We start from the raw sequence: 23,379 nt of genomic DNA, 5'->3' as shown, positions 1-23,379 counted from the left end.
AGGCAGCATTTGAGCACCACCAGCAGAAAGCCTTCATTGCACTTGAACCTGGGGGAGAGAAGGAGGCTCTTCAAATGTCAATCTATTTTTATTCTTAAATAGACATTTAAAAGGGAATGGTTCATCTGACCTATCAAATGCTTGTTTCCCTTTACTGACTGTATGGGAATGCTAGATCTGCTATAGCAAAGTCCCCCACAAACAGGGAGTCCAGGTCTTTCTTTGACACTAAAATCTGGTAGAGGTACATGATTGTAGGGTATTTTGCCTCAGTCTGAACATTTACACTTGGAGGATATAATGTTTATATCTGCAGGATTTCCAAAGCATGATTTGCCTCAAATCTCTAGTAAGACTGGACCATCTGAGTCATAATGTATTTGTCCCTTCCCTGCATTATCAATTATACTCAAAAAAACCCAAGAAAACCCCAACCTGTTTGTTCCTCTGCAGGAAGCAAGATCAATGGACAAGACAACAAATCAGAAATAATAAGGATGACCCATTTTGGAGACATGCTGGCTATATTATTGCACAGTTGGATGGTCTGTACATGGGAGCCCTCGAGTGGGCTAAACTTCATAAGCAAACAGTAAGACTACTGCACCTCTTTTTCAGTAGCTGGGGCTGGGATGTCAGTGGACAAACATGAGAGAGGGGGATCTGTTTTCTAAAAATAAAAAACAAAAGTAGGATACTTAGTAGCAAGTACTCATTCTGCCTGCCATTCTGCAAAATCTTTAGCGACTCTTCAGTGTAGATACTGTGACTGAGCACTCAGGTCATGTAACTCCAGATTCTCCATAAGGGACTTGGAACCCTGGACATTTGCGTGCTGATTATGTTGGGGGTGGCTTTTGCATCCCTGTGAATGTTGGAAGGACAGGCACTTCTAAAGTGCTCGTTGGTGTCACTTTACAATTGTTATTAAGCAAATGACCCTTTAGGTAGAGAGTACCTATAACATCATGAATCAGCATGTAGGGAATGCATTAAAGCTTTCATTCTTATTTCCAAGCATTAGATTGCAAATCTTAAAAGCCTTTCTGTTTTAGAGTATGTTTTACTTTACTAAATGACTTCTCCTTTTCTGTCTTTAAGTCTCAAAAATTTATGGTTACAAAAGATATGGTCTGTGGCAGGTCAGATGGAATAGGTTTGGGGGTTTTGTTTGGTGGTGGTTTTGTTGCCTTTTTTTGTTTTTTTTTGGTTTGTTTTTACCTAATTTTTCTTCAATTGCAATTAGAATTGTATTCCAGATCGTCAGCTTGTATAATAGCAGAACTCCTTTAACTCCAGTAGAGATATGGCAATCATAATGCTGTCCAAAGGTCTAATACCTAATAGGTTTTTCAGTGTGAGAGGAAGGACTTGAATAATTGTAGTTGACTGTTTTACACCATACCAAGAATTTTGAGAAGTTGGAAGTCCTGAATTATAAACAATTGCATTTTAGTAAAGTGTACATCTTTCTTGTATAGAAGTCACTTTGGGGCTTTCATGAATGGGGAGCCAGCTCAAACTGGAAAAAAAAGAAAAGTGTTCATAATAGTAATCCATCTTGAGGGACTTGAGTTTGTAGGGGAAAACACTAGAAACCTTGACTTTCCAGGAAAAGAGTACACTAATTGCCTTTCATAACTCCTGTATCTGAAGAGCCCTGTCAAGCTCACCAGGTTGTTGGTTTTTTTTGCTGCTTCAGAATCTTTTAGATTCATGTGGGGGGAAGGGAAAAGTGCTGGTTTGTGTCGGAGTTATTTCTTTGTAATAGGCATGTCCTGCCTGCATGGTGTGTTCCCTGATGCTTGCTTATTTAACTGTGCATTTGATACTAAGAAGCACTGACCTCTGAAGTGTCTGAATAACTTTTATCCTGTTTTTAGAGATCTCACCAGCATGTCTGTAAAAAAAATGGTGCATTTAGTGAAAGTTTAGATGTGTGGTTCAGGCAGAAATATTTGTGTCCTCCATTCTTGAATTACATGCAGGAAATTTTAATTTTTTTTTTTTTATTTTCCCAAATGTGCTTGCAGCAGTTGGTGGGATTAATTTTGGCTGTTTTCCATGCCAGTCACAATTTTAGCTTTGGACATTATCACCTATGTTGAGATGCATATACTTTTATTCAAAGCAGAAATGTTCACCTTGTATGTATTTCTTACTTGCAGTGGTGCTGCTGTTTCCTCTCTTTGCCACAGCCAGTAAGTTAGCATCAGTCCTTATCTTTGAGTACGTTTTGGACAGCTGCTCTTGCAGCTAGGTCCTTGGTTTTCCTTGGCATCAAAATGATACCTGACAGTTCTGTAAAAGTACAGGAAGTTCATTTTGTTGGATACCATGATACTTCTTAAGTACTTTTGGGAGATTAGGCTACAACTGTGTACACATACTTAATGCTGTTAGGATCTCCTTCAGGAAACAGAGGTTGAAGACTATTGCTGCGAGCTTACATGGGTAATAAAAACAGGTGCAGATGCAAAGTTCCGGGCTAGTATTCTAGCTTTGACACATCCATTTATCTGAGAATCAGCCCAGCTTCTGTAAACTATTGGCACTTAAAAGCCCCAGCTAAACTCACAAACCAAACAAGCAAAACCACCACTAGTATCTTCCTTATTCCTTTGGATTAGAGAAATCTACCATCCAAAGATAGGTAAATAAATCCACCTAATTGATGATTTTTTTTTCTTATTTTTAAGTATTGTACGTTGGTTCAATTAACCCAATTGTTTTGATATTTTTTTGGACAACAACTCCAGCAACAAGTATTTACTTTTCTGTTACTCAGTTCTCACCTTAAAATAAAACAATCAAAGAAATTTCTTACTGAAAGTCTCTGTAACAAATCCTGCATGTTTCTAAAAACAAATCTCATTCCTATTGCACGTTTTCCGTAGTGCTTTGAAAGTCTCTTCTTACCTCTTTCCTTTGGTAGATACTGTTTTGTTTCATTGAAAAAAAAATCCTTTCAGTGTGTTTATTTTCTTTGGATTATCATCATCGGGAGCAAGTTGATCTTTTGATCTCTAGTAGCTCAGTAGTTTGAATTCATGGTGGTAATGAACATCAGAAATACTAAAAATACCTGCTGTGTGAATTGGCTGTTTTTCTTTTACTTTTTTACCCACACCCAAACAAAACAAAAGAAAGCCCCCAAAACCCAAACAAAATCAAGCCAAGACCCAACGTGTGACAGTCTTTGTTTTGTTGCCTGATGTTCTGATGTTCTACTTGCTGTTGGGAAAGCTATGTGGTTTCTGAATTCAACTGATTATTCTCTATATGTAGAGGGCAATTGTTCCCACTGTTTTAAGCTTAAAATAAGAATAAATGCTGTAGAAGAAAGGCTAGGAAGCTTTTCCCCTTAACTCCCAAAATACCAGAGACCTGAGAAAGAGAAGGGGAGGAGGAGGTGGGTTTTGAAGTTCTTATGTTCCCCTGCAGCTTGAGTGATCATACATGGACAAAATGCTCTCCTGAACACTGAGAAGTTGTTTGGTTGATAAGAAAAGGCTAAAAGAGATAAAGGGGATGAAGAAAAGGAACTGTGTTTGCAGAGTCTGTGGATTGTAACACTGAGCACTGGGCAAAGTTGTATAGAACGGTTTCCTTTTCAGGAGACTGGAAACAAGATGTTTCATAGCTAATCTGCTTTTAATTTTACACATTTCATGTTTCAAGTTTACTCATCAGCACTACACATAACCTTTTCAAACTTGCAAGTGGTTGGAGTTTTACGTTTGGTGGATTAGTTGATGTGCACTTTCAGAGGAAGCCACATGACAGGTCTAACTTTCTGTTGTCTGCTACTATGGATGGTAGTTTGAAACCAGATCCAGATACTGCTTAAGTGAGAGTAAGATTATGTGCACACAAGTCACTCCAAAATGTTCTGGTTTACTGCTCTCCCCTAAACTTCATATCTGCTTCACTTGAATATTGTAGAAGCATTGTGTCTGCCACAAGTGACTGAGCCTTGTTGCAGGAAGAAGATTTGGACTTTGAATGGTTTGATATCAGCACTAGTATTTTTTTATTCTTTATGAAGCAAATGCTTTGTAGCATCTTGTTCTAAATTTTGGTATTTTTATTGCATGGGGTCTGTCCTCCTGAGGACTGTTTTGGGTAGGTGCTTCCATTAAGACCTGCATGAAGGCAATGTACATTGTAAACTTCTGTATTTTGAATTTGATATTTACAGGTATCATTAAGAATGATGTCAAAATTTGAATACATCTTCATCTTAAAGTGTAACATTGTTCCATCTGGTTTAGCAACATTTTGTATCCAGTAAACAAACCCAACCCTTTTGTCAAGACAATTTCTGAGGGAGGGGCACTCAAAGAACATAAAGCCTTTTCATTTGCCTAATGCTCTACCAACGCTGTGATTAATCTTGGGCTTGTCTATGCAGGGATATTACTCTTGAATAAGGAGGTGTCAGGGTTTTAAATACTAGAATGACTCCAGGATAGCTTCCTATTTGTACTTCCTTATTTTGTACTGAGAGTGCTCAGGCTTGGAAAAGTTACTGGAAAACAATTGTTACAGAATAACTTGCCTATTTTAGTGTCCCGTGTAAAGAAGCCTTTAAGGCTGGTTCTGTCCTTTCTGCTGCCCTTTGTAAGTTTATTTCTCCCTACTTGTGATTTAACTCAAACTCAAATTGATTTTTTGTTTTGCTGTTCAGGACAGTACCTAGAGGAGCCACACATTCTAGCAAAAGGACTTTTGCTGTGGCTTTACCACCTCTCTGCTTGTCAGTTTAGTTTATTCATTCTTCTTCAGGATGTAAACCATGTATATAAGGAGTTTTCCTGGCATTGCTGTGTGAGAGTGGGAGAAGGCGATTACAAAAAACTGTAATATACCCTATATCATGCACTTGTTATGATGCAGTTTTTTGGGTCTAATTCTTGCTAGTGGACACTGATTTACTCCTCACAGAGAAGATTTCTCTATATATCCTGGACATCAACTGTAGTTTTTCCAAAAATAGCATTCTCAGCCTTGTTGTGGCAGATGCCTCAGACCACTCCTGAAATTCCCAGATTTGGCTTGCAGTGCAGATTCCTGTGTCTTCTGTTTGAATACATTGTTTTATTGAGGCTCCAGAGAAGCACTGTGCTTATGTGATGTCACATCAGACAGTTTTAAACACAAAACCAGGTTTATTAAAAGAGAATAATGAATTTTTGGAAATAAACTGGAGCGAAATTTGCTTGGTCCTCAAAAAGGGAATGAAAACAGAAGCCTAGGGGGTGCTTAACAACCTAGTCCGTCTTTTGCATCTCTGATACTTTGGCTGGCTTTGGCAGCTGGCAGCCTAATCTCACCCAGTGCCTTAGGAATTTGCATAACCTGTGCTTTGTTTAAGTGGGTCTTTCCTCCTGCTCACTGAGCACCTTTCCGTGCCCAATGAAAGCTTCATTGCTTGGCACTTTTGTTCTAATTGGAATGGACTTCCTAATAGCTACAGAAGTTTTGACTTGGAGTGACTGTAAGAAAGCATAGAAGTGTGAAACTTAAAAAATACACAGGCAGTTCTGACTGATGCTGTAGCAGTATCAATGTAGCTGCCTGAAGATCCTACAGTGAAGGCAGATTTTACGAAGGAGAATATGGAGTGGTAGCAAATGGATGTTAAGTACAATTAAAATGTCTTGGGGCTATCTTAGCAATCTGATATGCAAGCCAGTTTGCTCCCTTCCTGGTGGGACTGTACAGGGATGCCCATGTGAATCAGACATTGGAAAATGGCTTTTTCTTATTTTGTGGTGGGTTTTCAGTGCAGCTGGATGGGGAAAAATGGTGCTTAAACAGTGCCAAGTCTCTCTATATGGTTTCCAATGAAATAGAAGTTGTGACTGGTTTGTAACTGATTCGTACCTCTAAGTTGCTTAAAACTATCCAAAGACATGTCTCTTGATGTTGCTTCCTGTTTGGATCCTACAGCAAAAACATGATGAACTAAAGCAGCGTAACATACATGAAAGTTTGTTTTGGATTTCTTCCTCAAACTGTAGCCCCTGTTGGGGCCTTCTGCCACAAATGGGTTTAGTTGTCAGAATGGCTTATTTCTCTTGCTTGTCTTTGTAAGCATTTTGGGAAGGTTTAATTCCTTCCCATGGGATACATGGACTGGTGTTTACATTATTTCTAGTTTTCCTGTTGGTTATTCTCTCTGCCAAAACAGCAGATGGATAACACAGAATTCAGCCTTCTGAACAAAAAGTAAATGGATTTGATGCTGTTTAGTTTTTCCTTGTCCCCCTTCATTGGGGTTGTAGAGAGGTCAGCTGTATGGTTTAGTAACAGTGATTTATATTGTAAGCAATGTGTTTCTTTGCCATATGGTTCTGTGGCATTATAAAATTGCTTTTCACAGTCCTACAGTGATGTGTGTTCTGACTCCTTTTCCTTAAGCCTTGCCTTAAGTAAAGGCATGGTGAAATCAAGAACAGGAAAGATTTAGAAAATGGTATTTGAAGGTTGAGGTTAAACCACTATTAAGCTCTTATTTTGATGAGGCAAAGTAAGAGGAGGTTCTAACGAGTGTGTTGCAGAACCAGCTGAGTGTAGTTAACCCTGGATAGCTCCAACCATAAGGAGTTTTCAAAAGCACGTAGCAGAGTGCCTTTTGACTGACTTTCCTTTTTCAGCTAGTTTGACTGGTATTGTTAACGTTGTTTCCCTCATTCGTTTCTTCCTCCTTAGTCCTGAGAATGTCTTAAATTGCAGTATTGATAAAAATCCGAGAGCTCCCAAGAGCATTAGTGGAAGCCTCTTCAAAGACATCTAGATAAACAAAAAAAATTAAATCTTACTCTTAGCTCAGTGTACCAGTAACAGCAGACTGATGGGTATGCTGCTTGCAAACACACACTAAGGTTTCATAAGGTACAGTTATGTCTTCCTTTTTGCCTCAGCAATCATAGCATTGGTAATGCCACCACAAGGACCAGACCCTGAAAGTTTCCTCAGTGCCTGGGGCCATACTGAGTGTGAGCATCTGGGCCTTGTCAGTAGGCATTTCATGGTCTTGTAGACCATACAAGAGCTTCCTTTGGGAGCAAAAGAAAATTTCTAACCACTGATGTTGCCTTGATGCTTTTCTGTCGCAAAGCATTTTTTCTCTTCTTCTTTCCTCAGCCACTGAGCAACTTTGATGTCCAGTTTCTGAATGCAGTTGGAGACCTGTTGGACCTTATTCCTGCATTATTTGATTATTCTGCACGGGGTGGACAATGCAATGTGGAGCCAGGAGGCCATGGGAGATACCAGTGGGACATGGGACACTGCTCTGCACTGATCAAGGTGAGCACCAGAATTTAATCTCCAGTGACTCTGTTGATTTGCAGTGCCATGAGTGTACGTTTCTGGAGTCTTCCCTGTTCATGTTGCATATGCATAAAGAGACTTCTGTCAATGATCAAGTTGCATTTATGCAGTTGACATTTGTGCCTCCGTAGGATTTTGAATCCAGTTTTTCTCACTTGTGTTTAAGGGGAGGGAAAAGACCAAACCAAAACCACAGAGATGGATGGTGAAAAGCTGCTAGAATTACTAGGGAATGAGGAACTACCATGGAGAGGAGACTGGAAGAGAGTAACTCATTTCACCTAGAGAAGTGAAGTCTGAAAAGGGGTATTGTGAGTGACTACAAATACATTGGGCAAATAGGGAGAAAAGGAAATGGATTACTTAAACTAAAGGACGGTGCTAACAAAAACAAATGGGTGCAAGTGGCTAATGTTTTCTGTTAATAGTCAGTGATACCCTTGAATGTCTTTCCAATGGGATGATGACAGAAAAATCCCCCACATTTTTAAGATAAGTGACTGATGCATCACGGTGGCAATTACATTTTTCAGTTAAAATTATTAAGGATTTAAGCAGCATCTGGAGACTCCATGTATTGCAGAGCAACAATATTCATCTTAAATTGAGAAACATTAATTGAAGCATTTGCCTACAGCAAGAGGTTTCTGAGCTAACAACAGATCATAGAACCAGGGAAATATTTTGAAGAGATGTACTATCATTATATATATATTTACCTTTTCAAACTGAATTTACTTGCATTTTTAAGTGCTTCTGTACTTCACCTCAAAGTGAACTAGAGGAATTATCACAGAAACAGCATGTTTTAAATTAATGTTGGATATGTTTGCAAAGATCTGATCTGAATGTGTGAACACAAATATTCAAAATGAAACTGGGGAGAAAAAACATACCATGTGATGCAGGTATCCCAAATAACCCCAAGGTGTTTTATTTTGAAAATAACACATCGGCAAGAATTGTTTCCAGAGGTTTCAGAAATTCATTTAGTACACAGTTAAAAACAAAAGAATCTGCTCTTTCTTCAGCAATGCAATTAATCAAACTACTTAAAACAAATAGTTCTCCCAGTTTCTATCAAGTAGAAAAAATGCAGAATACTGTGGGGGTCTGAAATTGTTCATCTTTCTGCTTCTGTTTTCCAGGTTCTGCCTGGATATGAGAATATATATTTTGCCCATTCCAGCTGGTTTACTTATGCAGCCACACTGAGAATATATAAACATTGGAACTTCAATATAGTTGATCCATACACCAGCACCAGCCGTGTCTCATTCAGCAGTTACCCAGGTAAAGTCAAAAAAACCAAAACAATGTAGATATTCAATTTGTCATGGACCACCTTACTGTCTTGTGTCTGTCTTGGCTGTGAAAAGGATGGTAACTCAACAAGCACTGGCTTCAATATACCTTAAAACTTTCAGCCACCAAGAGGACAAAATGCCACCTTGAATTTTCTGTCTTGAGCATGATATTGTTGTTGTTGTCTTTTGTTGTTGATTAATCACCTTCAGTGCTCTGAATAGCACTGGTTAAATATTTTACCTCTGGCACAAACATGCTGCTTCGAATTCTGCTTGTGTAGTCTGCAGTCATCTGAAGTATTGAACTCCTCACCTTGCCTGTAGCATTTGCATGTTTGGTAATAACAGTTTTGAGCACTTCTGTTTACCAGTGTGACATGACTCGTGGTGTAATGGGATTATTACTGAGTATCAAACACTTGCTGTTCGAAAGTGTATTGGCTTCTTTGATGTTGGGTTCGGAAGCCTTTAGTTGTTTTGTTGTTCCATCTTCCTCTTCCAGCTTCTCTATAAGCTGTTGCAGAGGGGAATATTTTTTAATGCTTATTTAGTGTGTCAGTAATATAGCCAGCCAAAATATTTAGAGTCTCTTTTGGGAACATTAGGCCAAATGTTAGAAACCACCAGCAAGTAATGTTGAGCACCAAGAAATGAGAACGTGAAAACCAAATCTATAACTCCCTCTTGGAGTTGACATGGCATAAGTTTTTAGAGGTGAAATTTCAAGTTCAAAAATACCTAAACATGCAAGAATCTTCATAAAACATTTTAAGTGAAGTAAGTGCTGTAGGAGACTCTCTCATTCTCATGAAATTTTGTTGGTTGATGATTTCAAAACATGCTTTGTTGAGTTACGGTGCCTTACTGCAAGGGTCCTTCATGGCAGGGACTTCTGAGACTGTGACTGGGAAAATGTTTTGAAAAGCATTTGCATTCATTTCACATTGAAAACAAGCCTTTTTCTTTGGGGTTCTGATCCTCCTCAGTGACCCTCCTCAGGAATGCAACATTTTCTGACAACTGAGATTTTTAATTTGAGGAAGGGGTAGAGGTAAGTCTGAATGTTTGTTAGGTGTACAGCCTTTCAAGAGCTTGGGCTATCTGTGATTGCCTTGGAGGAATTTCGCTCACTTGTTGCAAGAAATCTTGCCAAGCCTCTGTAATTTGGTAAGAAAGCAAGGGTTTCTGATCTCTGTTCATCACGTGAATGTTCACAAGGTTATTTTGGCTCTCATGTCTCAGCTGAAATACTGGTGATGGCACTACCCTTCACAAGAATGTGGCTCTGTTTAGCAACTGTTGTGTGCTGCATTGTGCTGCAGATTCAAAACTGGGGATCGAGATCAACCACACAGAGTATTTATTATTTTATTTTTAGTGGGTGTCTGTGGTGATGTCTTTCGGTTGTTCCTTTTGTGGATTCTTTGTATAAGGAAATACAAATATTCAGACTGATAAGGCATACCGTGTGGCAGGATTCCTGAAAATCAGCTACTGCTTTGCTGAAATGGTTATGGTCTGTTCATTGGTGAACAAGATCCCAGTGTGCTTTCCTGAGAGTGTTGAGGTCTGCAGAGATGGCTTATTTTTTAAAGCCTCTTATTGCCATGTGGACTCTGACACGGTGATGTGGGAAGGTGTACCAACAAAACTGAGTGAGAACTGTTGCAAAGCATAGTTCCCATGGCTACAGTGAAGTTTGAGAGGCTTGTGGTATGCAAAGTATGCTCACTGGCTGCCTGATTACAGGATGCTATCACAAGCACTAGACAAGCATAGTCCATTGACTGCAGTAAATTGCATTAGCTGTGAGTGTAGTTCAGACTTGCAGTTTTCCATGGGATGAGTAAGCACTGGCTTAGTAATGCACGAGGGACATCACGTAGGAAGGAGGAAACTGCCAAATTCCTCTGCTCCATGTTATGATGAGAGAGGATATTTTCAGAGCATCTGACTCTGGAATCTGCAGGTCCTGGCCATGGTTCAACTCGACAATTTTAATGTCTCCCTGCATAAATATTCCTGCTCTTATTCTCTGTCCTGATAGACACTAAGAACCAGTAAGAAAGGGCAACCTAGTAATCTCTCCTGAATAGTAACATGATCCTATGAACATAGAAGTATTAACTTCTGGAGGAAACAGAGCGCATTAAAAAACAGGTGCCCTTCCAGGCCTTCAGTGGCACTTAACTGAGTCATCCGACAAGACTGGATATAAAGTAAAGCTATGCTGCCGTCCAAAAGCTGTGTCAGAAAATGTTAAGGCGTCCTTTATCTTCTGAGAAGGAATGTGCCAAATCCATGATTTCTCCTGGGGTCACAGATTAAAATTATCCATATTATTTATTTATTTATTGAATTTCAAAAGATAGGCTACTAGATTGCAAAAATTAGTATTTGCTGTGACTAAGTTTAGAGGTTCTGAGGCTATTGACTAACCGTGATTTGTGTTGGGGTGTGCATTGTGGTACAGCTGGAGGGTCTTGTACTTCCTTGCTTGTGTTGTGACTGAGCAGGTAGGAGGACAGGCAGGAATTACAGAGTCCATCCCAGCTTCCCCAGCAGTTATCTATTCTGCCACCATGTTCAAATGTCCATTGTTAACAGCATATCTTCTCTTTGCTTTCTCTCCCTTGGAGTAACAGTAGTTCTTCAGAGGCACAGTCAAGTGGGAATTAACCGGAGTTGTAATCTCTGTTTTTGCAGCATGATTTCTTCACTTGCTGCTCATTTCTGCACTAACTCACCTTAATCCTCACTTGAACTCTGCTCATAGTCTTTGTCTGCAGAGCTGCACATAGGACAATTCTGTGAACCTTTGGAAAGGAGGAATGTCTCTGAACCGAAAGCTTGAGTTTCATTGTCTTTTTCAAGCTCTGGACATAAGTACTTCCTGTGGCTGGTGAGTGAATGCACAGCAGAGAGAAATTGTACAGAGAATGTTACTGTTCCTCACAAGTGTTGAGTGAAGCTGTGTTCATTTGGGGGAGTAAGAAAGTGATGATAGAGACAAGGTAGGTGCTATGTTTTACACCACATATCTAGTGATGGATCAGACAGAAACCTGCACCTCTCCTCCTTCTGTGTCCCTTTCCCCCCGCCTCCAGTCACTTCTTTACACTGCCCATTGAGGCATTCAAAGAAATGAGCCAAACTAACTGGTAAAATTTGCGATTTTCTTTGGATAGCAGGGAGGTTGCAGCTTCCAGGATGTCCATCTATTTGGATGGAGCTCTTTTGAACTCCATTTAAGAATGGGAATGTGCCATTGTGACCAAGCACTCTGGTTTGGATACTGAACTATCTTCTCTGTGCTGAGCCACAGTCTTTTAAAGTATATTAATTTGATTTTAGCAGTTTAAACAAAACAGCTGAAGAAGACAAATTTAAGAATTTTACTTCTAGCTTTCCTCCTCTGGTCTGCTATTGGGATCTTTCTTGGTTGAGCTAGGCTGTGATATGGGAGTAAGGTGGCACAGGTTGTCTTGATGGATGACTATACATGTGCTGCTAAGGCAGGAGAGAGAGGTAGTTTGTGTCCTTTGCTTTGAAATAATCTGGTGTTAGTGCAGCGTTCTCCTTCCCCACAGCTTGAGGAAGAGCTGGGAGGAACAAACCATGGAAGGGGTGGTAGCCCTTGTTCTCAGGGATCCCTCTTGCTCATGAGGTATTGCCAGACAATTTCCTGCTTCCTTCTTCGTCCAATATCTGTTTAAAACCTGGAGGGAAGCAAAGGAAAGTGTCTGGTGAACTTTGGACATGAGATCAGAACTATAGTGTGGGATATGCTATTTCTTACTGCCTAGGAGAGATGTGCAAGTGGAAGGAAGGCAGCTGATGGGTCTTGACATGAGAAGCAGCTGCTGGTTCTCCGCTAATCCAGAGAATACCTCTACTTTGCCATGTTCAAGTGTGTTTATACACCAGAGCATTGGGCATCTCAGCCAGGAGCTACTCCCATCCCTGAGCGGTGTGCTAGACCTCATAGCTAAGACTTCAGCCTGTAAAGCTGACCCTTTCTGCACTTGAATGAGCACAATGACCTTTTAAAACACCAAAAAAGCTGATGCCGTCTGGTTTAGAAAGCAGCAGTCTACCTCTTTCAGAACAATAGCAGCAGGGAACGTGCTGCCACCCACATGTTCTTTGATGTGCTTTCTGGAGAACACTGTGGCTCAGATTGCAAAAATGCTTTGCTTTGCTTGGCTGATTGTATGATGAGTGAAACTCCAGACTCTGGAATCTTCAATTTTCCAGTGGCATTTGGAAACTGAATCTAAATGGCTCAGATCCAGAAGATGCTATCAGAAGTACTTTTGCTTGTTTCTATGTAGGAGTTGTCAGGTTCATTGGAGGAAGGGGTTAAAAAAAAAAATTAACTGAGTGTTCTGACAAAAATGGAGTGTGGGTTTCCAGAGATGGTTTTACAGGAAAAAAAATAGAAGAAATGTACAGTGAGATGATATCTTCAATTACAACAGATTCTCATGCGCACTTAGAATAATGGCAAGAGAGGACATCAAAGATCTGCTGAAATCTCTAGACTTCTCCTCCCAGGTTTTATTTTTGTGGATGTCTTTACTGTGGGTAACCTGTTGCTTGTGTTTTAGCTTCCCTTTGTTTCAGAGTTGCCTGTGCCTTAAATCAAAACGGTAAATGCCATCTTGGAATAATTGGGCTAGTAATGGTGTATCATGGAGGGCATGTTGTGTTACAAAACATTGCAGGACAAAACTTCGTAAATACTAAGGCTCAGAAGGAAATCCCCTTCTTTTCAGCTTAGCTGACCTTTGCCGTTTATTTGAATTGCGGAGTTCAGCCTTCAGTTAATTCAGCATCATTCCTTGTGTTAGCACTTGCTTTGAGTCAAGTTTTTCTGTTTTATGTCAGCTATTAATTGAAATTGAAGAAAGAAACTACTTTGTTTGTTTTGAAGTGGGGCACTTGGCATTGTCACCCACAGGAATTGATGCTCAATTCATATCAGTTGTTTTAACAATTTCAGTTATTGTCTCTGTTTGGGCAAGCACCACTTGTTATGCAGCAGATTATTGCTAGAGTATCCCGTGTCTTTGTATAAAATAGACTGTCAGAGCCAAGTTTAGGATATTTCTCTTGTATTTACTTATTTGAGAGAGATCTCTGCTGATAATGTACATAATGTATTGATTCTCTTCCAATGAGTAAAATACCAGCTGCCAGGGTGCTCAGTCTATTCTATACTGATATTTTTTTAGAGAACAGGTGACCACACTGTATTTTCCTGGATCTGTTCTAATTTGAGAACTTGCTACTTGAAAGAAATTTTGCTGAAATAGAGCCCTTAAACATTACTTTTGCTTGAAGGTGGTCTGCCTTTTAATAAAAGCCCAGGAATAGGAGGCAGAACTGGGTTGTCTTTCTTGCTTTGATAGGTTGGTGACCTTTGTTTGCAGATTGCATTAATAAAGCTTGCTGTGGGAGATTTCATAGAGGAACTCGGCTATTATGGTGTTGCACAGCATTTTAGCATTTTGTACTCTTTGAAGACCGATATGAATAAAAACTTCCTAACAAGAGTTTAGGTTCTGTATGACTTCCCCACCAGGAGCTCTGTTAACAACCGTTCCTCCCTAACCTGGCAGCCACGTATCTGCTGAGTAATCTAAAAGCCAGGTTATTTCTGCTGTACAAGTAGTCCCCACACTATCCAAGGCATAGCTGACCTTTGCAGCTCTGCATGCCACCTCCTGGCGAAGGATTTGCAACTGGACTTAGTACTTCTGTTGGCATGTAACCTGGGAGGGAATCCTGCCCACAGATCCATTGCTGTATTCACTTTGCAGAGCTGGCAGGCATAAAAAAACCCAGTGACAATATGTCAGAAAGAGGAATTAGGTAGAGCTTCTCCTCGTATACAGGATGTGGTTTATGATTTAAGAGAGAGCCATTTCTTGGAGATGCTTTTAAGAATACTTAGATGGGAAAAGATTAAACTAGAAGAAAGGTTTTTCTTCTTGATTTAATACAGAAGGTGTTAATTAAGGGGATTAATTCAAATTAATTAAATTACTTTCTGTTGTCTTTACAGAGTAAAAATCTAAAACTGAAACTGGTTAATGAAAATGTCTTTGTGGAGTTTGTACTTTGCTTTGGTTTTCATTGTGGAATTTTTATGTTTTTTTTAGTTCATTTCTTTGTTAGAAACACTCGATAGGTATTTAGTGTCTGTAATCCTCAGCATAAGAATAAGACATAGGTTGACTTATGGAGCAGCTTCCAAGCTTGGCATACAAATACAAAGCAAATGCTTTAGACAAAGAATTAGGTGTCTTGAAAGTGTGACAGTTTCTCATTTCAAACTCTGTTGACAGGTGGGACTAAAGCCCTTGTGGAAGTTACCACCTCATCTTCAATCTTTGTACAGTTTGATTTCACACACACATGCATTGACTCATCCATATCCTCATGGCTTGTCTCGCTGTTTTGTTCTATGAGTATATCAAAGCTTCACAAAGATAACAAGTTTTGTGTTATTCCTGTTTAAGGCTTTTTGGTGTCCCTGGATGACTTTTACATACTAGGCAGCGGCTTGGTAATGTTGCAGACTACCAACAGTGTTTTCAACCAAACCCTCATTAAGCAAGTGGTGCCTGAATCCTTGTTAGCTTGGCAGAGGGTCCGCATTGCCAACATGATGGCAAATGATGGGAGAACTTGGGCAGAGACCTTCTCAAAGTGCAACTCTGGTAAGTATGCCTTCATATGCGTCTTAGGAAAAGAGATGTGTTCCCTCTACCTCTTGTACTCGTTTCCTTCCCTTGGCAGGACATGTAACTCTCTCTGCTCTCATACCCAGGAACCTACAACAATCAGTACATGGTTCTAGACCTGAAGAAGGTCAAGCTGCAGAGGAGCCTTGATGACGGTGCACTGTACATTGTTGAGCAGATCCCAACCCTTGTGGAATATTCTGATCAAACAAATGTTCTCCGGAAAGGTAACAGCTCCTACAGTAGTTACTGGCTTAGGAAAACCATCTCTTGATGCCAACTAAGAATTGTGTTTTGTACCAGGGAAGGGTTTGTTGAACACTAGTCCTGAGTTTAAAGTAAGGAAGCTTTGTGTGAGCAGCCCTCTATAGCTAGGTCAATTGCAATGTATTCATTTATCTGGTACGCTCTGGCAGCAATGTAGTGAGCATCTGTGTCTCCTAGAAGCAGAGGAGGGAAAAATAGACTTTGTCTTCTTGCTTGCTTGCCTCCTTGCCTTTTTTCTGGTAATATTTTGCCCTGTTGTAGAGACTGATGAGGGAAAACGTGAGATCTGTTTGGAGCAGTACTAAATAACTAATGCTGTGGGCTATTTGAAATGGTTCTTGAGTGGGTCACCCTGCAAGAAGATGAACTTTTGAATACCAAAGAAGTTCTATGTTAAATTAATCTCCTGAACTTTTCTGGATCTCTGTTTTCTGATAAATATTTGCTCTTTAAAAGGTTCTTTAATTCCCTAGGAAGACTAGCAATAACTTGATGGAAAACAAACAAAAATCTTGGTGAAGCAAAACACTCACTGTCAGGTTTAATTCACAAGTGTTTACTAGACACTTACGTCAGCAACAAAAAGCCTGAGCCTTAAGTGTGTCTGGTGCTTTGTGCTCCTTCCTTTAATCACATGCTGAGGGGATAAATTGATGAATTGCTCATCATCAAAATGATGGGAAATTTGTCTGTATTAGCAGCTGGGGTTGTTTCTCTTTGAAATTTTTGCTTGTGTCTAGCTTCTTGGAAAGTTCTGGCTTATTCCAGGCACTGCCACATTGTCAGTATGGTTTTATAAGATATTTCTTATTGATAATTTGGAAAAGTCCCATGTCTCTCCCTTATGCATCTCTGGCTCTTTTGGCTTCCTTTGCCTTGGGCTTCTCAGAGCTGTGTTGTGTGTGGGGTGCAGATAAAGAAGTTGATGGAGACCCTCTAGCTCTGGCACTGGAAATATTGCAACCCTGTCATGGCAGAGAGGCCGGGCTTGGCAGGTACCCTGAGTTCCTTTTCAGCAATGATTTTGGAGCAGATGTGTGGCATTCCCTGTAGGACTGAGCCCACCTCCTGGGCTTGGGCACACAGTGACCACTTCTTCCCTCTGAGATGTTGTAGCTGCTCTGTTCTTAAAGGTGGTAGCACATATTAGAGGTTACACGTTACTTCACACCTACACTGTGTCTTTTCCCAGATATCTAAAGGTACCGTGTGTGTGTTGGATAACAGAGCAGTCAGTCTCTGGGAGCTTAAACAGTAGAACAGCCCTCAGCACACAAGGTGGGCTAAGCACTGCCAAAGTGCAGCATTGGAGACCTCAGCTGCTGTAAGACGACACTGCTCCTGTAAGCAGCAGATCTGTCCTCCATGACATGCAGGACACTAGACAAGGCCCATCAAGGCCCCTGCCCTGTTCCCAGATGCTTGGAGCAGCTCAAGTGAAGGAGGTTTACCTTTCTCAAGATCAATGCTGGCTTAGTGTTTGTAGAATAGCTGACCCTGGCACGCTCCATCATTGCCATGTTGCTGGTGTCCAAAGATAATGCAATTTGGACACTCTGGTTTGGTCAGAGTGAGTTTGCCACCAGCACTGGCTTTTTAAATCTCTTTGAAACAAACCTAGAAACAACAGAGAATGAGAATTGAAATCTCAGGTCAACAAAGGCAGGTATTGCTGTAGTAAGCCTTGTACTGAGAAAAAGGAAGCATTTCCTTATACAGGTTTGAAAATTGAAAGTCTCTTTCTTTATGGCTTCTGTCATCTTGTTTTGTAGGCCAGTGCAGGTGAGTTCTCAAAAACAGGCACCTCTTATATTGTCCTTTCCAGGCAAAGATGTCCAGGTGTTTTCTGTATATTGACAATGAAAACTCAGGAATCCTTTAGAGGAGGTGAAGGAGGACAACACTATCTTTGGTGAAAGAAGAGGTCACAGGAGCAGGCTGCAGTTCATGTTTCTTGATGATGAATGAGTAATGCATCAAAAGCAGCACATCAGAGCAAAACCTGGGATCTGAGTGTCTTCCACCATATGTGCAATATTCTCATTGCTCTCTCTCTCTCAGTATTACTGATACCTTTTGCTCTGAATGGGCAGAGGAGGAAAACATTTTGATTCAGGGAATTTTTGCTGTCTTCATGTCATCCCCCTTCCCCCACTTTCAACCTTACAGTCTCTCTTGACTTGTTTTTTTGTTGCTGTGCACCCTACCAGGTTTCACTGCTTACAGCAGCCCTTGCATAAAGCCTGGCTTAGGTTGACTGCTGCACTCTCTGCATGGGATTTGCAGTCTTGCAGAGCCTGAGACACAGAAGAGCTCTTGCTGGAGGAGAAGTTCAATAGCTTCCTCTGTTTTAGCAATTTTAACAAAAAATTTTTCCAGGTGGGAGAAGGAGGTCATCTGTATGCACTGCATTCATGTGAGACAATAGCACCTTTTTGAATCACAACTAAACCTTACTGGTTTGGAAGCTGATGTATCCGTATCCTCTGGCCTGTGTCAGTAGAGGCTGGAAAGTTGCTAATTTCTGAAGGATGCCTGTATTACAACATAGCCTGTACACAACCTATTTCCTTCAGGTAGGCTCCAGGTCACATAAGCAAATGCCAGCAGACAGGGTATTCCTGTCTTCCCTATCCTAGGCAGGACCCAAGCTGGTGAGGCCTCCACTCCAGCAGTGTTCTATAGCTTATGCTGTCTGCATATCTGTCCTTCAGGAAGTCTGGTTTGTATTTGTGTGTATTGCTCCCAGTGACTTCCTTGAGCACCTTACAGCCAGACTTCTCACATTGTGCTGGGCTGATGTTAATATGTGGAGCCCTGCATTTACCAGTGCCTAGATAGTAAATCTCTAAGCCAAATCCCAATGTGTGTGATTTGAGAATGAACAACAGGGAATGTTAGTGCTTTGGAGACAACTTGAAAGTGTGCTACTCTTGGGCCTAGCTCATGTTATATACTTGCTGCCTAAAAACCAGAAAAAATTAAATGTTAAGGTATAGGTATCTATTCTTACTTATTCCAGGACTTCCTATACCCAGATTCTGACCTGGAAGGACTCTGGGCTCTTTACAATAGTTTTCTACAGTGGTCTTGTTTCAGGCAGTTTTATGTCACTTACCTAAAACTCTTCTCTGGAATTCTGCCTGGCATCCTTTGCTCTTCAGAGTTAACAAAACTGCAGGATTGCTTTTGGAGAAGTTAGAGCAGGGCTCTGCTCTGCTGATCAATCACTTAACCTTCAAAGGCAGCTACTGGCAACTGTGCAGCAATCCCCCTTCTTTCTTATCACTGTGTGCAATCCCCACTGCACAAAGCCGTGTGTGTGCTGGCATGGCTGCTGTTCACTCCAGGTAGCTCTGTGGTCCGAGTGTGTTTGTGTGTGTCAGTCCATCCCTGACATCTCAGCATGGTGTGTTACTGTGGTGAGATGGAAGGGGGCAAAACCAGAGTGAATTCAAACCTCTCACTGTGAAGTTTGGTGCAGATAAATGATCTTGTAGTCCTTTGAGATTCAGCAGGGAAACCTCTGCAAGAGGGCTGTGGCCATGCTGCATGTTCACCTCAGGCTCCTGCAAGTCTGATCTCAGCTGTTTTGCAGGATGAGTCTTGAGGGTGGAAGTCTGGGGGCGGGTTGCCTGGGTACACACAGTCTCCAGTGGTGTTGCACCGGGAGTCAACCCTGGTCATGCTGCAAGTGACTGTTGCCTTATTGTGTTCAAACCAGTTTTCTGTGTTGTTCCTCGACATGCTGCTAAAGTAATGCAACATGGAAAATTACTGATTTTCTTTTCTGATATAAGCAAGAGCATCCAGCTTTTCTAAGTGATTAACAGGTTGGGGTTTGTCTCTGGCAGGTTACTGGCCTTCGTACAATATCCCTTTCCATGAAAAGATTTACAATCTCAGTGGGTATGCATCATACGTTGTCAAGTATGGCATGGATTTCTCCTATGAGCTTGCTCCACGAGCAAAAATCTTCCGTCGAGACCAGGGCAAGGTGACCAACTTGGAAAGCATGAAGTACATCATGAGATACAACAGTAAGACACATGCTTGTGTACTGTGGAGCTGATCTTCATGAGCAGTGTTACTTTTATTTCTTGGATTATAGTGGGAAGCTGCAGCCTCTGCTACAGATCAGTTATATTGCCCTAAACGCAGAATACGCACAAAGCAAAAAGGTAACACAAGCTTATTTTTGAGGTAGGAAACTGGGCTAAAATTGCTCTATCAAGAACAGGGCCTCCTTGGGCTTGCCGTTTGACTTTTCCAGAAATCATCTGACTCCAAGAGAGAGTACTCCAAGAGTCTTTATGGGCTGCTATCACCTAATACATCTACAGCCTGTCAATCTTGAAAGCCTTAAATCCTAAGCAACAGTTAGATGAGATCAGACCAGAGAATTTACTGTAAAACTTAAGGTCTTTTTCCATGGTCAGGCAAACAGTCATTTGTAGGTGGGATAGAGTTAATTTTCCTAGTGGTTAATACAGTACTGTATTTTGGATTTAGTGTGAGAATAATGTTGATAGTTTAAGCATTATTTAACACACTAATGTTTTAGTTGTTGATAAGTCAAGGACTTTTCAGTTTCCCATGCTCTGCCAGTGAGCAGGTGCACAGGAAGCTGGGAGAGCATGGCCAGGACATCTGACCTGAAGTGGCCAAAGGGGTATTCCATACCATTGTACCTCATGCTTATTGTGTAAACTGGGGAGAATTTGCTGGAAGGGGCTGATTACTGCTCAGGGATGGGCATGGCATTGGTCAGCAAGTGGTGAGCAATTGTATTGTGAATCACTTGTTTCTCTTGAGGTTTATCCCTCCCTCCCTCCCTCCCTCCCTCTCCTTCTAAATTTTTATTATTAACTTTATTTCAGTTATTAAAATTGTTATCTCAACCCCTGGTTTTTACCTTTTTCTGATTCTGCTCCCCATCCCATGAGGGGTGGGGTTTGGAGGGAAGTGGATGAACAGTGTTGTGTGGTACTTAGTTGCCAGCAGGGGTTTAACCAGGACAGTAGGTAATGCTCTGTAGTTTTTCCCTGATAGGGTTCTCCTTAACTGGATTAAACCCAGCTTAATTAACTTCTGTCTAAACCCATCTCACAGTACTGATAGCTGTAGATGCTGTATTTTCAGTCCCTATTATAGGGAGCTTGCTGATTACTGGGCTTGAGGTTTGGGAGGCCTCTCCCAGGGTGGGGTATCGTTCCTGTCTGGACTGTGAGCTCGTAGATGCTGAGGCTTGTCGACCTTCCCCTCCTGGCTTGCAGCTACTGCAGTGGGTGTTGGAAGGTTTTGCTCCTTGACACTTATTTTAATCCAGAGCAGGAAAACAAAGGCTCTCATTGCTGCATTTCCCCCTCTCCCCACCCTACCTGCCACTTCCCTTTCTCTTCTGCTTTTCTCTCGTGACGAAGTTTCTACAAGCTTTCGTCATGTGGAATTTCATCAGGTGGAATTGCAGATGCTTGTGGTTAGAGGTTGGCAGTGGTGCCCCTGGGATGCAGAAGTAGCTGTATGGTTTTGGATTAGGAGCTTGTCTACTTAATGTCCTGTCTTGAGCACTGACTTGTAGCTGGCACCTGGGGAGAAGCACAAGAGCAATGTGACAGAGTGCAATTACCCAGCTTTTAGTGGCTCCAGTACTCAGCATCAGCTTCTTGTGAGGGGACTAACTTCTTTTGTTTCCTTCCTTCCTTCCTTCCTGCCCTTCCCACCACGTTTCACCCCAGACTATCAGCGTGATCCTTATGCTGAACACAATCCTTGCAACACCATTTGCTGCCGGGAAGACCTGAATCCTTCTTTACCAGTGCCTGCAGGCTGCTATGACTCCAAGGTAAATTACCTCAATTTCAACATCTGCTGAATGTTTGCTGCAGACTGTTTGAGCTCCTGTCAGACCTGTAGCATGTTTCCCTGCACTAGAGTAAGCATGGCCAGGCATGTCTGTTCCCTCTTTTCATGCTGTCCCAGTGCTTGGGCACATCCTCAGATGGGAATTCTCTGCAGTCTCATTTCCTGTCCCTGACATCAGTCCTGGCACAGTGGCAGAGGATTTGGGGGGGAGGTGTATGAAACAACTACATCCATGGGATCCTGTGGTGTTCAGGGGTTAAACCCTAAAGCCTTACAGCAGGAAGTGAGCCTTCGGCTCACTCAGGGAAGGAGACTGTTGTACAGCCTCAGCCTCCTGTTCATGAGGACTGTGTGGGTGCCTCCCAGAGCCCACAGGAATGTGGTTGCAGTCTCAATTTAGCTTTACATCTACAGCAGCCTAGCTCCTCTAGTAAGCCAATCTGCTCTGGGGCTCCACCTCTCTGCAAAACTGCTTTCTGAAAAGTTTGGTGAAGTTTTACATTTTAGGGGGATGTGGGAAAATCCTTAGACCCACTGTCCTGGAGAAAGCAGCATTTATTTTAGGCAGGTTATATGGTATTTTCACTGTGAAGAACAATGCCCAAGTGAGCAACTGTGCAGCCCTGGTGTGCTGAGAAGTTGTACAGTGTTTTATCCTGTGGGGCCCAGCCTGCTGTATTTCTGGATTACGAGTTTGATTGCTAGGATGGGCCTGGGGAGGCTATTTTGGTATCTCCATTGCTGTGTCCAGCCAGCTGCCTGTTGCAGTGGACAGTAGTGGGAGGCTCCCAGAGCTGGGTAATATAAGAGGAATGCAGAAAAGGGGTGTGTAGAGGGGTCTGGTAAGTGAGTGATCAGTGCATGCTGTGGTGTCTTAGCCAGCATGGTTAGGCAAGGGGAATGGGCTGGGCTGGGGGTGGAACAGGGTGTTGAAAGAAATAACCCAGAGCAGAGGCCAAACCTGTTTTAGCTGTAAACCCTACAGGCAATTTTAGGGTCTTAGTTTGGAAAGGTAGAGCAGGCTGGGAACCTCTTTGGAGACAATGAAGGAGCAGGGCAGAGTCTGGGTAGCAATATTAACTCTGTGCTGCCTTTCCCCATTCCTGAATTACCCTGATATGCCCCAGAGGATGGCCCAAGTGCACAACATGCAGCCAGAGTTTAGACCAGACCCCTTCATCTTTCTGCTGTAGCCCCATAAACCCAGGGAGGCTTGCCCTGCGGGCAGATGCACACACTGGCTCTTTCAGCCTGGCTAGTGCAAGGGCTAGAGGGCAAGTGTGGGCTTGTGCTTTGCTGCTGTAGTTCAGCACTGGCTGCTGCATGGCTGGAGATGCCTCTGTGCAGGGGAGGAATTGCTGCCTGTTCGTGTTTCCCTCTGCTCGCTTCCCTCACCTTACTGTTATCAAATCTCCTGGAGCTGTTCCTGCTGTCTGGGATGGGGATGTGTCAAACCTCACGTTGCCCTTTTGCCCCGGGTTCCTGTCCTTTGTTCCAGGTGTCAGATTTCCGCCTGGCTGCAGCGTTCACAGCCTCTGCCATCAATGGCCCTCCGGTGCAGGGCGGTCTCCCCGTCTTCACCTGGAGACGGTTCAACCGCACACGGCACCAGGGCCTGCCGGAGTCATACAACTTCCATTTTGTCACCATGAGGCCGATCCTGTAAAACCAGCATCAAGAGCCACAAGTGGAGATTTTTTTAATGGAAATTTTATTTCTTGTATGTAATAAATCGACCTGGATGTCCACATCCCTGTGCCTCATCTGCCTTCCCATGTCCTGCCTGCTGGGCACTCTGGACTGATACTGGCTGCCCCACTGCAGCCCAATGCACATTCCTTTCTTCT

At 42.0% G+C, this 23,379-nt stretch overlaps 1 protein-coding gene across 1 annotated transcript in view; it reads left to right on the top strand.

Annotated features, from left to right (window-relative positions):
* Positions 1 to 23,282, top strand: part of PLBD1 (phospholipase B domain containing 1) — a 39,372-nt gene extending 16,090 nt beyond the window's left edge. Inside the window, exons 4-11 of the mRNA XM_069002064.1 lie at positions 454 to 592; positions 7,153 to 7,317; positions 8,490 to 8,634; positions 15,176 to 15,376; positions 15,487 to 15,627; positions 19,522 to 19,707; positions 21,406 to 21,512; positions 23,031 to 23,282. Coding sequence (XP_068858165.1) covers positions 454 to 592; positions 7,153 to 7,317; positions 8,490 to 8,634; positions 15,176 to 15,376; positions 15,487 to 15,627; positions 19,522 to 19,707; positions 21,406 to 21,512; positions 23,031 to 23,198 — 1,252 coding nt within the window. The 3' untranslated portion in view covers positions 23,199 to 23,282. The remainder of the gene's footprint in view (positions 1 to 453; positions 593 to 7,152; positions 7,318 to 8,489; positions 8,635 to 15,175; positions 15,377 to 15,486; positions 15,628 to 19,521; positions 19,708 to 21,405; positions 21,513 to 23,030) is intronic.
* Positions 23,283 to 23,379: the final 97 nt, after the last annotated feature.

The sequence above is a fragment of the Aphelocoma coerulescens genome, chromosome 1A (assembly GCF_041296385.1).
Source record: "Aphelocoma coerulescens isolate FSJ_1873_10779 chromosome 1A, UR_Acoe_1.0, whole genome shotgun sequence".
Taxonomy (NCBI): domain Eukaryota; kingdom Metazoa; phylum Chordata; class Aves; order Passeriformes; family Corvidae; genus Aphelocoma; species Aphelocoma coerulescens.
This window is presented reverse-complemented; position numbering and strand designations above follow the sequence as displayed.